Source organism: Heterodontus francisci, chromosome 3 (assembly GCF_036365525.1).
Source record: "Heterodontus francisci isolate sHetFra1 chromosome 3, sHetFra1.hap1, whole genome shotgun sequence".
NCBI lineage: Eukaryota > Metazoa > Chordata > Chondrichthyes > Heterodontiformes > Heterodontidae > Heterodontus > Heterodontus francisci.
The window spans coordinates 133,380,591-133,396,427 of NC_090373.1; the positions used below are offsets into that span (position 1 = coordinate 133,380,591).

The 15,837-nt window shown below is 43.4% G+C and overlaps 1 protein-coding gene across 1 annotated transcript in view; it reads right to left on the minus strand.

The window, feature by feature from the left end:
- The window catches only part of LOC137360866 (zinc finger protein 107-like), a 68,555-nt gene that overhangs the window by 42,476 nt on the left and 10,242 nt on the right, over window positions 1-15,837 (minus strand). The window contains exon 2 of the mRNA XM_068026025.1: window positions 6,610-6,738. Within this exon, the coding sequence (XP_067882126.1) occupies window positions 6,610-6,738 (129 nt within the window). The remainder of the gene's footprint in view (window positions 1-6,609; window positions 6,739-15,837) is intronic.

Here is a 15,837-nt window from a genome sequence, read left to right on the forward strand (position 1 = left end):
ATTCTCCTACCACCTACCTATACTAGGGGCAATTTACAATGGCCAATTTACCTATCAACCTGCAAGTCTTTGGCTGTGGGAGGAAACCGGAGCACCCGGCGGAAACCCAGTTGATGAAAAGGGAAAAAAATGGAATGAATGAGAGTAAACTAGCCAGTAATATAAAAAGATTCTAAGAGCTTTTATAAGTACATAAAAAGGAAGAGAGTAGCTAAAGTTGGTCCCTTAGAGGCAGAGACAGGAGAAATCATAGGGAATGAGGAATTGGCAGAGGCATTGAACAAATGTTTTGTATCTGTCTTCACAGTGGAAGACACAAGTTCCATACCAGAAATAGGCAGTATCCTAGGGGCTAAAAAGAGAGGAAATTAAGGAAAATATCAGCGATTAAAAAGTATTAGAGATCTGACACGTCCCCAGGACCAGATGGTCTACACCCTAGGGTTCTAAAAGAGATAGCTGCAGAGATAGTGGATGCGCTGGCTATGATTTCCCAGAATTCCTTAGATTCAGGAATGGTCCCGTCAGATTGGAAGTTGGCAAATGTTACACTGCTTTTCAAGCAAGGAGGTAGCGAGAAAATAGGGAACTACAGGCCAGTTAGCCTAACATCAGTCATTGGGAAGATGCTGGAATCTATCATTAAAGAAGTCTTAACATTGCACTTGGAAAAGCACAGTATGATTAGAACAAGTCAGCATAGCTTTACTAAAGGGAGATCCTGTTTGACAAATTTATTTTTGAGGATGTAATAGTAGGGTAGATAAAGAGGAACCAGTAGATGTAGTATACCTGGATTTTCAAAAGGCATTCGATAAGGTGCCACATAAAAGATTAATAAGCAAGATAAGGGCTCATAGTGTTGGGAGGTAATATATTAGCATGGATAGAGGATTGGTTAACAGACAGGAAGCAGAGAGTGGGCATAAATGGCAGATTTTCAAGTTGGCAGGCAGTGAATAGTGGGGTGCCGCATGGATCAGTGCTGGGGCCTCAGCTATTTATTAATGACTTGGATGAAGAGATAGAGAGTAATGTACCTAGAACAAAGAACAAAGAAAATTACAGCACAGGAACAGGCCCTTCGGCCCTCCAAGCCTGCGCCGATCCAGATCCTCTATCTAACATGTTGCCTATTTTCTAAGGGTCTGTATCTCTTTGCTTCCTGCCCATTCATGTATCTGTCTAGATACATCTTAAAAGATGCTATCGTGTTCGCATCTACCACCTCCGCTGGCAACGCGTTCCAGGCACCCACCACCCTCTGCGTAAAGAAATGTTCACGCATATCCCCCCCTAAACTTTTTCCCTCTCACTTTGAACTCATGACCCCTAGTATTTGAATCCCCCACTCTGGGAAAAAGCTTCTTGCTATCCACCCTGTCTATACCTTTCATGATTTTGTACACCTCAATCAGGTCCCCCCTCAACCTCCGCCTTTCTAATGAAAATAATCCTAATCTACTCAACCTCTCTTCATAGCTAGCGCCCTCCATACCAGGCAACATCCTGGTGAACCTCCTCTGCACCCTCTCCAAAGCATCCACATCCTTTTGGTAATGTGGCGACCAGAACTGCACGCAGTATTCCAAATGTGGCCGAACCAAAGTCCTATACAACTGTAACATGACCTGCCAACTCTTGTACTCAATACCCCGTCCGATGAAGGAAAGCATGCCGTATGCCTTCTTGACCACTCTATTGACCTGCGTTGCCACCTTCAGGGAACAACGGACCTGAACACCCAAATCTCTCTGTACATCAATTTTCCCCAGGACTTTTCCTGGGGTTTGCTGATGATACAAAGCTCAGTGGAAAGGTAAGCTGCAGACAGGAACAGTAGCAACATTTAAGAGGCATCTGGACAGGTACTTAAATGAGCATGGCATAGAGGGATATGGAATTAATGCAGGCAGGTGGGATTAGTACAGATAGGCATTATGGTCGGCATGGACGCAGTGGGCCAAAGGGCCTGTTTCTATGCTGTACAACTCTATGACATAGAGAGGCTGCAAAGTGATATAAATAGGTTATGTGAGTGGGCAACAAAATGGCAAATGGAGTATAATGTAGGGAAGTGTGAAGTTGTTCACTTTGGTAGTAAAAATAGAAAAGCAAACCATTGTTTTAAAAGATGCGAAACTGTTAAGTGTTGAGACTTGGGGGTACTCATACAAGGAATGCACAAAGTTAACATGCAGGTGCAGCAGGCTATTAGGAAGGCAAATAGCATGTTGGCCGAGGTGATTGGAGTACAGGAATAAAGAAGTCTTACTAAAATTGGAGAGTGCTTTGCTGAGACTGCACCTGGAATACTGTGTGCAGTTTTGGTCTCCACATTTAAGAAAGGGTATACTTGCACTGGAGGCGGTGCAGCAAAGATTTACTAGATTGGTCCCTGGGATGAGGGGGTTGTCCTGTGATGAGAGGCAGAGTAAATTGGGCTTATATTCTGTAGACTTTAGAAGAATGAGACACAATCTAATTGAGACATACAAGATTCTGAAAGGGCTTGATAAGGTAGAAGCTGAGACATTGTTTCCACTGGTCGGGGAATCTGGAACGTGGAGGCACAGTCTCAGGATAAGGGGTCAATCATTCAGGACTGAGATAAGGAGAAATTACTGCACTCGGGGTTGTGAATCTTTGGAATTCTCTACCGTAGAAGGTTGCGGATGCTCCATCATTGAATACATTTAAGGCTGGGATAGATAAATGTTTGGTCTCGCAGTGAATCAACGGATCTGGGAGCAGGTAGGAAAGTGGGATTGAAACCCAAGATCAGCCATGATCGTATTAAATAGCGCAGCAGGCTCAATGGGCCATATGGTCTACTTCTGCTTCTATTTCTTTGTTCTTGTGCTCTATGGCCTCACAACATTCTGTATAAAGAGGTTTCTCCTCTTTGTTCTGAATCTATTACATTATTCATGTCTCCTCATTCTAGAGCCCTGAATGATTGAAAATTGCCTGCTTCTGTCAATCTTGCCCCACCCATTCATAATTTTAAATACTTCTATCAAAGTGTTGTGTAATTTGCATTTTAAGAAAAAAATCCCAACTTTTTCCAATGTCTTTTCGTTTTTATATTTCCTCTTACCAGGCAGCATCCTAGTGAATCTGCATTGGATCCTTTCTAAAGCTTCAATATTCTTCCTATAGTGTGCAGCCCAGTACTGCACACAGCACTCCAACAGAGGTCTTAAATGTTTTATATGGGATTACCTTTTAGTTTTGATATTCTACATGTGGTGATAAAACCTAGAATTCTCTTAGCTATCTTAGAGCCCTTTAACGATGTTCTATGAATCAGTAACCCCAAGTCTCTCTGATCTTCCATAGCAGCAAGCCGACTTCCAATTACAGTATAATTACTGCTGTTATATTTTGTTTAAAATTTATCACCTCACACTTATTGAATTCCATTTGCCACTTTCGAGCCCATTCACCAACTTTATCCAGCTTCCTTTAGTCTTCTAAAGGATTAACTGTACCTCCTATTTTGCAAATTTTGACACCACTCTCTCTAGCCCTATGTCCAAATCATTGATATATGCAGTGAACAGAATTAGCTCTAGAACTGAACCCTGTGTAACACTACCACCCACTTACAACCATTCTAAAACCACAGGCTGAATTTGCACTTCATTAGCGGCAAACAGGAGCTGGGTCAGTTTCTGGGTCCTGAACTTCCTCCCTGTTTCTCCATCCCCCGCCGCCCCCCACAGGGGGGAAAAAAAAAAGTCACTGAACTGGGTTTTTGACCAGGATGTCCCCTTAATTGGCAGAAACAGGCTCCCTGCCAAATTAAGGGTGGCAAGCGAGCTTTTGAAGCTGGAGGGCCAATCAGGCCTTAGAGCATAAGAGCAGCAGGCGACAGTGAAGGATAAGTAACTGAGGGCACTTGAACATGAAGTTGCCCTCTCACCAACTTTATTAAAAAGTCTAATAAATAGAAAAAGCAGCCAGGCCACTGCTGTTGGGGGAGGGGCAGTGGTGAGGGGGAATCCCTCTACAGGGTGGCCTTTGGCTGCACGCACTCAGGAAGGGCCTGTTGGCCTGCCAGGAGTGCTGGTCCCCCAGGCCTGCTGCTGGGCGCCCGCCTCCAGGCAGTTAAACATTCCCCCCACCAGCATCACCCCCCCACAGCCCCCGTCACATCGGAAAACTGGAGGCTGACTGGAAAATCTCAGTCGGTCTCCTATGACTGCCCTTGACAAGTCTTTTAATGAGCCTAATTGGCTGCCTGTCTCAAACCTACCTCATCTAAAATGGCCGGTGCCGGGAACAGGATTGGGAAAACTGGCACATTCTTTGGCACTGGTATAGTTGGGCCACATCCGCCTCTGTTCCCTACCTCGGCAGAGTCTGAAATGTCTACGCCACATATACTTTAACAAAACCCAGCTCCACCTCTCCACTATTTCTGTCAACTCCTCCAATGCCTCTGTAGAGTCAGGCATGCAGTGCTGCACTGGGTGAGCAGACATTTCCTCCAATTAAACCTGAAGGCAAAAGCCATTTTCTTCCCCCCCACTCCCCCATCGCCACAAACGTGGTTCCTCAGCCACTGATTCCATCCCCTGCCCTGGTTACACTCTCAGCTTAAACATGATTGTTTGGAACCTCAGCGTCCTATTGGACGCTGAGCTGAGCTTCCAATCTCATATCTTTTCTGTCACCAAGACTGACTACTTCGTCCTTCACAATCCTGTCCATCTCCCCTCCCGCCTCAACTCATCTGCCGCTGAAACCCTCATCCATCATTTTGTTACCTTCAGATTTAACTATTTGAATGTTTGCCTGGCCAGCCTCTCATCGTCCACCCTCCATAAACTTGAGCTGATCCAAAATGCTACTGGCTTAAAGGTACAGCTTATTGCCTGACCACAGTGCACCCTATATTGAAATAATTATCCAAATTCACACCATTCACCCATTGCCCCTGTTCTGGTAGACTGACTTTGGCTCCCTGCCTGGCAACGCCTCAGTTTTAAAATGATCATCCTTGTGTTCAAATTCCTCCGTGGCCTCACCATTCCCCATTTCCTTCAGCTCTTCACACCGAGATCTCTCCACTCATCCAATTCTGGCATCTTGTGCATCCTGACTTTTTTTGCTTCACCATTGGCATCTATGCCTTCTGCTGTCTAGGTCCTAACTTCTCTGCCTCTCACTCCTTGCTTCAAAATCCACCTCTTTAACTAAGCTTGTCACCTGACCTAATGTTTCCCCCTTTTTATGTCTCTTTATACTCCTGTGAAGCACCTGGGGATATTTTACTACAAATACAAGTATCTGTTATTGTTATTCCAAACTCCAACTCTGTTTGCTCCCTTCTAACCAACTTTCAATTCAGTTTGCTAATCTCTCCCCAGATCCACACCCCTTAATGTTGGGTGTGGTATGTTATTGAAGGATTTCTGAAAGCCCATGTATTTACATCCACTGAATTTCCCCATCGACCAAGCCTGTTACCGCCTTTAAACAATTCCAAGGCTTGTCGAGCATGATACTCTCTTTTGAAATGCATTGAAATCCTTCTAATTCTTTTCTCTTAATCTGGATAGATTTTAAAGATGCTACTATTTTCCCTACCACAGATGTTAAGCTAACTGGCCTCTAATTAGCCAGATTTGCTGTCTCCCTTTTTGAGTATAGGCACGACATTGTCCACTCTCCAGTCATCCAGGCACCCATCCACACTCAATTGAGCCTTCAGATCATGATCAGCTGGGAACTCTAGGCAGATTTAAAATCAAACTACTTGAACTCCATATCAAAATGAAAAGCAGACTGACAAGGCATTTCAGTTATTTTACCTAATCTAAGTTTAATCAGAATAGCCCTGGGCAAATCAAGATACACTATTGGGTGGGCAGCACCAGGAGATAAAGCAGCAATCAATTTTTCCATCAATGCTCAGTTTTTAATTTGAAGATCATCTGAAAATGAGTTTCAATTGTCTTCAACTCCCCACCTACACACTAAAACAGAGCCTCCTTCATTCAGAATGATGGGATAGTTGGGTTTCACCACAAACAGTGCAGCTATACAACTGATCAACAGGAGCAATGCTTACAAAGAGGTGAGTGTAACTGCCAGTTCTTCCCTGCCCTAGAGTTATGGGTCCCACCCTACTTGCATTAACTTTCCATGAACATAATACAATATACAAAGATGAAATTAAACTGAAGGAGTTTTTTTTTTGCATAGCATTGTTAATTTGGCTGAGCGCTTTGTAGCTTTTATATAACAGGGAATGGGAGGAAATGTAGCTTTAGTTTTCTGCAATATAAGCTATTTTTAGACCAGCTTCAGTGTTAAACACCATTACCACTCTCTGATCTCCATCATCTTTCATTTTGTTTCTAGCAGTGATTAAGTACAACACATTTTTAACTAATCCGCAGAAAAAAAATCAAAGTGAGTAACAGCAACATGCAAGGTACAAATTGCCCTGGACCTTATTAATCAAAACATCTGGCCCACACAAGGCTGATAAACACTCCCATCCTGTTATTTTGGCTCATGAACATCAAGTCCCAGAGAAGAATGACTCCCACAATAATGTTTTGGGAACACAAAAAGAAACAAGATTTTTCAAACCTTTTGACTCTTTTTCAAAGCCCATGATCTTCTCAGAATCTTCAAAGTCCAGCTCTTGTTCGAGCATCAGGTCACTCTCCAGGACCAGCTCTTCAGGCCCATTGTGTTCACAGCTATCCTCTGACTCAACTGTAGAATTAAAATAGTCCATAGTCAACATCATCCTGGGAAGATTCTAACACGTACTTTATTGCCTCTCTTAGGTATGGTGATCATCTGTTTTGAAATGTAGAATCTTTACAAATATATTAATGGACTGCCAACTAAAATGGCCGAAGTCATCGTGACACCATACCTACAGTACTGGGCACAATTTTGGTCTCCTTACCCAATGACATACTTGCCTTAGAAGGGATGCAACGAAGGCTCACAAGATTGATTCCTGAGATGAGAGGGCTGTTCTATGAGCAAAGATTGAGTTTGATGGGCCTATATTCTCTGGAGTTCAGAAAAATAAGAGGTGATCTCATTGAAACAGAAAAAGTTCTTAGAGGACTCAACAGGGTAGATGCTGAGAGGCTGTTTCCCCTAGTTGGAGTGTCTAGAACTAGGGGTTGTAGTCTCAGGATAAGGTGTCAGCCATCTAGCACTGAGATGAAGAGAAATTTATTTGCTCAAAGGCTTGGGAATCTTTGGAATTTTCTACCCCAGAGGACTCAGTCGATCAGTATATTCAAGACTGAGTCAATGGATTTTTGGGCACCAACAGAATCAAGAGATACTGGCATAGGGCAGAAAAGTGGAGTTGATGTATAAGTTTAGCCATTTTATTGAATGGCAGAGCAGGCTCGATGGCCTACTCCTGCTCCTGTTTATGTTCTCCAACTGTTTGGTGGACATTCCCACTTTGTTTTGCTGTAATATAGCACAGGCAAAATGTGAAGCTACAAGGCCCAAGGTTATCCAATGGGAATTTTATAAGAACATATTTTTAATCTTCAATGTTAGGAGACTAATTTTGTTCAGGCACAAATTCATAACATCACTTGTTCAGTTCCATGCATGGTTGACTAGGTAGTATAATCTATATTATCCAATCAGCCATAAATGATTGCCTGAATTGGGGCTAATTAGTGTGAGCAAGGAGCTGAGTGAGCATTTGTAACTTGGGTGTGACTTGAAAAGGTACATAAAAGTAAACTGTTATCTGTAAACAAACAGAGTGCATCATAAACAGAATGTAAAAGTTGGAAATTTGGTGAGAGTGGGAATTCTGTGCAGATGGAGAAAGAGATGCTGCTTTTACCTCCAATACTTGTAGTGGTTCATATTACAGATCAAGATTTAATTTAATCGACATTACTAGATCAAGTAATTAGTTTAAAAACTAAACTATAAGCCAAGTTGACTGCAGACATAAACTTTAATTAAATAAACAGAACAAAGTTAGATAGGGATGCCAGTGCAAGTGCTGTTCCCCAAATGCAGCACATAGAAGCATGTGGAGAGCACTGCGATCCAATGACAACCATATCTGCAGTAAGTGTCTGCAATGAGATACTTGACAGGCTAAAACTTGATAAACAGGAGGTATTAGATAGGCTAATTAAGTTGGTAAGTCACCAGGACTGGATGGGTTAGATGGATCTAAGGATGCTGAGGGAGGGGTGGAAACTGCAGAAGTACTGGCCATAATCTTCCAATCCTCCTTAGATACAAGCCAGAGAACTGGAGATTGCAAATGTTATACCTTTTTTCAAAAAAAAAGAGTGCAAGGATAAACCCCGTTAACTACAAGCCAGTCAATTTAACCTTGATGGTGGGAAAACTTTTAGAAATGATAATCTGGGACAAAATTAAGTCATTTAGACAAGTGTGGATTAATTGATAGGCAGCATGGATTTGATAAAAGGCAAATCGTGTTTAACAAACTTGTCAGTTTTTTGATGAGGTAACAGAGTGTTGGTGAGGGTATTGCAGTTGATGTGGCGTACATGGACATCCAAAAGGCATTTGATAAACAGCCACTTAATAGGCTTACCAGAAAAGATGAAGCCCATGGACGTAAAGGGACAGTGGCAGCATAGATACAAAGTTGGCTGAGTGACAGGAAACAGTAGTTGTGCACATTTGTTTTTCAGACTGCAGGAATGTATACAGTGGGGTTTCCCAGGGGTCAGTACTAGGACCGCTGCTTTTCTTGATATGAATGAAATGGACTTGGGTGTACAGGGCACAATTTCAAAATTTGCAGATGACAAAGCTTGGAAGTAGTGTGAACTGTGAGAAGAGTTAGTGATAGATGTCAAGGGGACATAGATAGACTGGTGGAATGGGCGGACGCACGTCAGATGAAATTTACTGCAGAGAAGTATGAAGTGATACATTTTGGTAGGAAGAACGAGGAGAGGAAAATAAAGGGCATAATTCAAAAGGGAACAGAGACACCCCTGGGGGGTATATGTGCACAAGTTGCTGAAGGTAGCATGACAGGTTGAGAAAGCAGCTAATAAGGCGTATGGGATCCTGGACTTTATAAATAGAGGCATTGAGTGCAAAAGCAAGGAAGCTATAATGAACCTTTATAAAACACTGGTTTAGCCTCAACTGGAGTATTGCGACCAATTCTTTAGGAAGGAGGTGAATGCTTTTGAGGATGCAGAAAAGGTTTATGAGAATGGTTTCAGGGAGAGGGTCTACAGTTATGTGGATAGACTGGAGAAGCTGGGGCTGTTCTCCTTGGAGAAGAGAAGGTTGACAGGAAATTTGATAGAGGCATTCAAAATCATGAGGGGTCTAGATAGACATACTGTTCCTGTTGCTGGAAGGGTCAAGAACCAGAGGACACCAATTTAAGATATTGGCAAAAGAAGCAACAGCGACATGAGGATGAGCTTTTTTTTTTTAAAAACACACTAAGTGATTAGGATCTGGACTGTACTGCATGAGTGTGTGGTGGAGGCAGATTCAGTCGTGGTTCTCAAAGGGAACTGGATAAGCACCTGAAAAGAAGAAAATTGCTGAGCTATGAGGCAAGGGCAAGGGAGTGGGACTAGCCGAGTTGCTCTTCCAGAGAGCCGGCATGGACACGAAGGGCTGAATGCCCTCCTTTTGTGCTGTATAATGCTCCTGTGAAGTGCCTTGGGACATTTTATTACATTAAAAGTGCTATATAACTTGCTGTTGTTGTAACCATTCTATGATTCTACAGCTCGAGGAATTTCTGCTCAGTTGTTGAGCTGGAATCTGAGGTGCAGACATTGTGGGGCATCAGGAAGGGGAAGTGTTACCTGGAAACTTTTATTCAAGAGGCCTTCACATCCCTTAGATTAGGAAGTGGTACAGGTCTGGTTAGCAGTCATGGACAGGAGGGTGTGATTGCAAGTCAGGCAGATAAGGGGACCCCAGGTGCAGTGCAGGTGGAGCCTCAGTTTTTGCCTTGTCCAACATGTACGAGTTTCTTGCTGTTGGTATGGATGAGGGCAAAGTCTGCAAGGGGGAGGAGCAAACTGACCATGGCACTGTGATACAGGAGGCCATTCAAGTGGGGGAGTGAAAAGCAATGTGGTAGCGGTAGGACAAAGTATAGTCAATGAGATAGATACTGTTCTCTGCAGCCTGAACAGAGATATCTGAAGCTTGCCTGCCTGGTGCTAGGGTTAAGAGCATCTCACAGTTACAGACGAACTTGGAGTGAAAGGGGGAGGATCCAGTTGTTGTGGCCGATGTAGAAACCAATGACATAGGGAGATTGAGGTTCTGCTGAGGCAGTTTGAGGAGCTTGGGTCCAAATTAATCAGCAGAATTTCAAAAGGTAATCTCTTGATTACTACCTGAGCCACGTGAGAATTGACAGAGGGTCAAACAGATCGAAGTGTAGAATGTGTAGCTCAAAGAGTGGGTTGGGAGACAGAGGTATTGATTCTTGGGGTACTGGCACTAGTACTTGGGGGGGAAAAAAGGGAACTATTACGAACATATGAATTAGGAGCAGAAGTCAGCCATTTGGCCCCTCTAGCCTGCTCTGCCATTCAATAAGATCATGGCTGATCTGTTTGTGTCTCGAATTCCACACTCCCATCTACTCTCAATAGCCTTTGATTCTCTTGCCTAACAAGAACCTATCTACCTCCTCCCTTAAAAACATTCAATGACCCCACCTCCACCACCTTCTGAGGCAGAGAGTTCAAATAAAAACAAAGTGCTGGAAATATTCAGCAGGTCTGGCAGCATCTGTGGAAAGAAAAGCAGAGTTAACGTTTCAGGCCTGTGACCTTTCATCAGAACTGTTCTTTTGGAATGGGCTCCACTTAAACTGGGCAAGAACCAATGTCCTGGTTAATCGAACAACTAGGCTTGAAACTAAAACAGCTGAGGTGGGGGGGAGGAGGTGGTGGAGAGTTTCAATGAGGTGAAAAGTAAAAATCTGAAAAGAAAAATCAAGCCCATAGGCAGCGATTTGGGTAAAGATAAGCAGAATGCAACAGGAAGTACATCAGTGGATAAGGTCAAATCATGGGAAAATAGTAAAGTTAAAATTAAAGGTGCTTTATTTGAATGCATGAAACATTTGTAGTAAGATAGATGAATTAATAGCAAAAATAGAGATAAATCGGTTTGATCTCATAGCCATTACAGAGATGTGATTGCACAGTGACAAAGGCTGGGAACAAAATATCCAGGGTACATGACACTTTGGAAAAAATAGACAAAATGGAAAGGGAAAGTAGTGGGATGGGGTGGGGTTGGGTTGGCCCTGATAATAAAGGATGACATAAGGACAGAAGTGAGGGAGGATCTTGGCTCGGAATAGCAGGAAGTAGAATCAGTATAGGCAGAGATAAGAAACAACAAGGAGCAGAAAACACTGTTGAAAGTAGTTTATAGGCCCCCTAATAGTAACTATACTGTTGAACAGAGTATTAATTGGGAAAGAAGAGGAACTTGTAACAAAGAAAATGTAATAATCACGAGGGACGGGAAAAATCAAATTGGCAAAATTAGAATGGAGGATGAATTCAAATCAGCTTCCAGGAACAATAAGTTGTGGAACCAACCAGCTAAGAGGCTATTTTAGATCTTGTCTTCTGTAATGAGACAGGATTAACTTGTTATCCAAATTAGGTTAAGGGATCCTCTGGGGAAAGAGTGATCAGGATGATCGAATTTAACAGAGTTTCAGAGTGACATATTCAAATCCAAGAGCATTAAACTTAAAATAAAGTCAATTACATAGGTATGAGGGGCAAGCTGGCTAAGGCAAAATAGGAAATTAGGTAGATAGTAGATAAGCAATGCTGAAGATGTGAAAAATTCTTAATTCTCAATGAATATATATTCCATTGAGAAATATAAACTCCATGGAAACAGTGGCCTGTCATGATACTAACTAAGAAGGTTAAGGAGAGTGTTAGATTAGAAGAGGCTTATATAATAATGCCCAGAGTAGCAAGCCTGAGGATTGGGAGAGTTTCAGAAATCAGCAAAGGGTGACCAAAAATTGACAGAGGTAAAAAAAATAGAATGAGAGTAAACTAGCAAGAAATATAAGAACAGATTGAGAGCACTTCAAGTATGTAAAAAGAGATTACTAAAAGTAAACATGGATCCCTTAGAGGCTGAGACAGGAAGTTATAATAATTTAGAGACCGTGGAAGGGTCAAAAGAGGTATGAGGATGAGGTAGAGCTGGGTGTTGTCAGTGTACATATGGAAACTGATGCTGCATTTTCGAATGTCAGAGGGGCAGCATGCAGATGAGAAACAGAAGGGGGCCAAGGACAGATCTTTGGGTAACACCAAAGGTGCAGGAGTTGGAAGAGAAACCATTGCAGGTGATTCCCTGGCCATGATTAGAAAGCTAATAATGGGACCTGGTGAGTGCAGTCCCACCCAGCTGGATGATGAACAGGCATTGGAGGAGGATGGAGTAATCAACTGTGTCAAAGGCAGCAGACAGTTCAAGTAGGGTGAGGAGGGATAACTTACCTTTGTCACAGTCACAAAGGATGTCATTATGTGACTTTGAGAAGAGCCAATTTGGTACTGTGGTGGGGCAGAAACTCAATTGGAAGGATTCAAACAATAATTGCTTTTGGGGAAAATGGCACAGATTTGGGAAGCAAAATGTTCAAGGACTTGAGAAGATAGATTGGAGATGGGATGCTAGTTTGCAAGGACAGAGTGTTCCAACGGTTTTTTTTTTTAGGAAAAAGGCTATGATAGCAGATTTGAAGTAGAGGGGATAATACTTTTTAAAAAATTTATTTGTGGGATATGAGCATCACTGGCTAGGCCAGCATATATTGCCCATTCCTAATTGCCCTCGAAGGTGTTGGTGAGCTGCCTTCTTGAACCGCTGTAGTTCATATGGTGGAAGTACACCAACAGTGCTGTGAGGGATGGAGTTCCAGGATTTTGACCCAGTGACAGTGAAGGAGCAGCGATATAGTTTCAAGTCAGGATGGTGTGTAGCTTGGAGGATCCTGCAGGTCATGGTGTTCCCATGTGCCTGCTGCCCTTGAGCTTCTAGGTGGTAGAGGTCGCTAGTTTGGAAGGTGCTGTCGAAGGAGCCTTGGTGAGTTGCTGCAGTGCATCTTGTAGATGGTACACACTGCTGCCACTGTGCACCAGTGGTGGAGGAAGTGAATGTTTAATATGGCAAATGGAGTGCCAATCAAACAGGCTGCTTTATCCTGGATTGTGTTGTGCTTCTTGAGTGTTGCTGGAGTTGCACTCATCCAGGCGAGTGGAGAGTATTCCATCACACTCCTGACCCTGTGCAATGCAGATAGGCTTTGGGGAGTCAGGAAATAAGTTACTTGCTGCAGAACTCTCAGCCTCTGACATGCTCATGTAGCCATGGTATTCATATGGCTGGTTCAGTTAAATTTCTAGTCTATGGTAACCCCCAGGATATTGATGATGGGGGATTCAGCCATAGTAATGCCATTGAATGTCATGTGGAGATAGTTAAATTCTCTCCTGTTGGTTTATAGTCATTGCCTGGCACTTTGTGGTGCAAATGTTACTTGCCACTTATCAGCTCAAGCCTGAATGTTATCCAGGTCTTGCTGCAAGCAGGCACAGATTGCTTCAGTATCTGAGGAGTTGTGAATGGTGCTGAACATTGTTCGCTGACGATTGCACGTCCCATTCCTGACCTTATCTTGGAGGGAAGGACATTGATGAAACAGCTGAAGATGGTTGGGCTTAGTACACTGCCCTGAGGAACTCCTGCAGTCATGTCCTGGGGTTAATATGATTGACCTCCAACAACCACGACCATCTTCCTTTGTGCTAGTTATGACTCCAACCAGTGGAGAGTTTCCCCCAATTCTCACTGACCTCAATTTTGCTAGGGCTCCTTGATGCCATACTCAGTCAAATGCTGCCTGAACATCAAGGGCGGTCACTTACCTCTTGGATTCAGCTTTTTTGTCCACGTTTGGACAAAGGCTGTAATGAGGTCTGGAGCTGAGCATCCCTGGTGGAATCCAAACTGAGCATTAGCGAGCAGGTTATTGCTGAGTAAGTGCCGCTTGATAGCACTGTCAATGACTCCTTCCATCACTTTGCTGATGGTGGAGAGTAGACTGATGAGGCAGTAATTGGCCAGATTGGATTTGTCCTGCTTTTTGTAGACAGGACATACCTGGGCAGTTTTCCACATTGTCAGATAGATGCCAGTGTTGTAGCTGTACAGGAACAGCTTGGCTGGGGGCATGGCTAGTTCTGGAGCACAAGTCTTCAGTACTACAGCCAGCATGTTGTCGGGGCCCATAGCCTTTGCTGTATGCAGTACCTTCAGCTGTTTCTTGATATCACGTGGAGTGAATCGAATTGTCTGAAGGCGGGCATCTGTGATGCTGGGAGCTCAGGAGGAAGCCAAGATGGATCATCCACTTGGCACTTCTGGCTGAAGATGGTTGCAAATGCTTCAGCCTTGTCTTTTTCACTGATGTGTTGGACTCTGCCTGAAGAGAGAGAACCATTTAATATCAATTAACATGGAAGGCAGGAAGGGAAGTTGACTGGTCAGCAGTTTAGTGGGAATAGGATTGAGGGAGCTGGTATTGGTACAGCAAGCAATTAGGAAGGCAAACGGCATGTTGGCCTTTATTGCAAGGAAGCTGGAGTACAACAATAAGGAAGTCTTGCTGCAGTCCTACACTGTTTTGGTCTCTGTACCCAAGGACAGTTATACTTGCCTTGGGGTTGCAATGAAGGTTCACCAGACTGATTCTTGGGATGAGAGGGTTCTCCTACGATGAGAGGTTGAATAGATTCAACCCATACTCTCGAGTTTAGAAGAATAGGTGATCTCACTGAAACATGAAATATTCTGAGGGGGCTTGACTGGGTAGATGCAAAGAGCCTGTTTCCTCCAGCTGGAGTCGAGGACAAGGGGGAATAGTCTCAGGATGAGAAGTTGGCTATTTAGAACAGAGATGAGGGGAAATTTCTTCACTCAGAGTTGTGTATCTTTTAGAATTCTCTATGCCAGCAAGCTGTAGATGCTCAATTGTTGAGTACATTCAAGGCTGAGATAGATTTTTGGTCTCTAAGGGAATCAAGGGATATGGGGATCAAGCAAGAAAGTGTAGTTGAAAGCACGGATTATCAATGATTTTATTGCATGATCGAGCAGGTTTGAGGGGCCATATGGCCTATTCCTGCTCCTATTTATGTTATATTCTCAACCATCAGCATATGTGAAAGCCATCGTTATGCTTCCAGGCATCATCAGGAGCTAGCATGTAAATGTTGAATAGGAGGAAGCCAAGGACAGTACCCCAAGGTACACCAGAATGACCATGCATACATAAAAGGAGAAACTATTCATGGTGATGTTGAAGTGGAACCAGGAGTGAGCAGTGCCACAAAGCTGGACAGTTTGAGAGAAGGTGGAGCTGGATGAAGTTGTCAATAGAATTATACAACAGAATCACAGAAGGTTTATGGCACAGAAAGGGGCCACTTGGCCCATTGCGTCTGTGCCAGCCGAAAAATGATCCACCCAGTCTAATCCCACCTTCCAGCAATTGGTCCGCAGCCCTGCAGATTACGGCACTTGAGGTGCATATCCAGACTGCATTAATTGAGTTGAGGGTTTCTGCCTCTACCATCCTTTCAGGCAGTGAGTTCCAGACCCCCACCACCCTCTAGGTGACTTTTTTTTTCTTCATCTCACCTCTTCCAATCACTTTAAATCTATGCCCCCCAGTCACTGACCTAAGGTAAATAGGCTCTACACCTCCACTCTATCCAGGCCCCTCAGGTTGGAAAT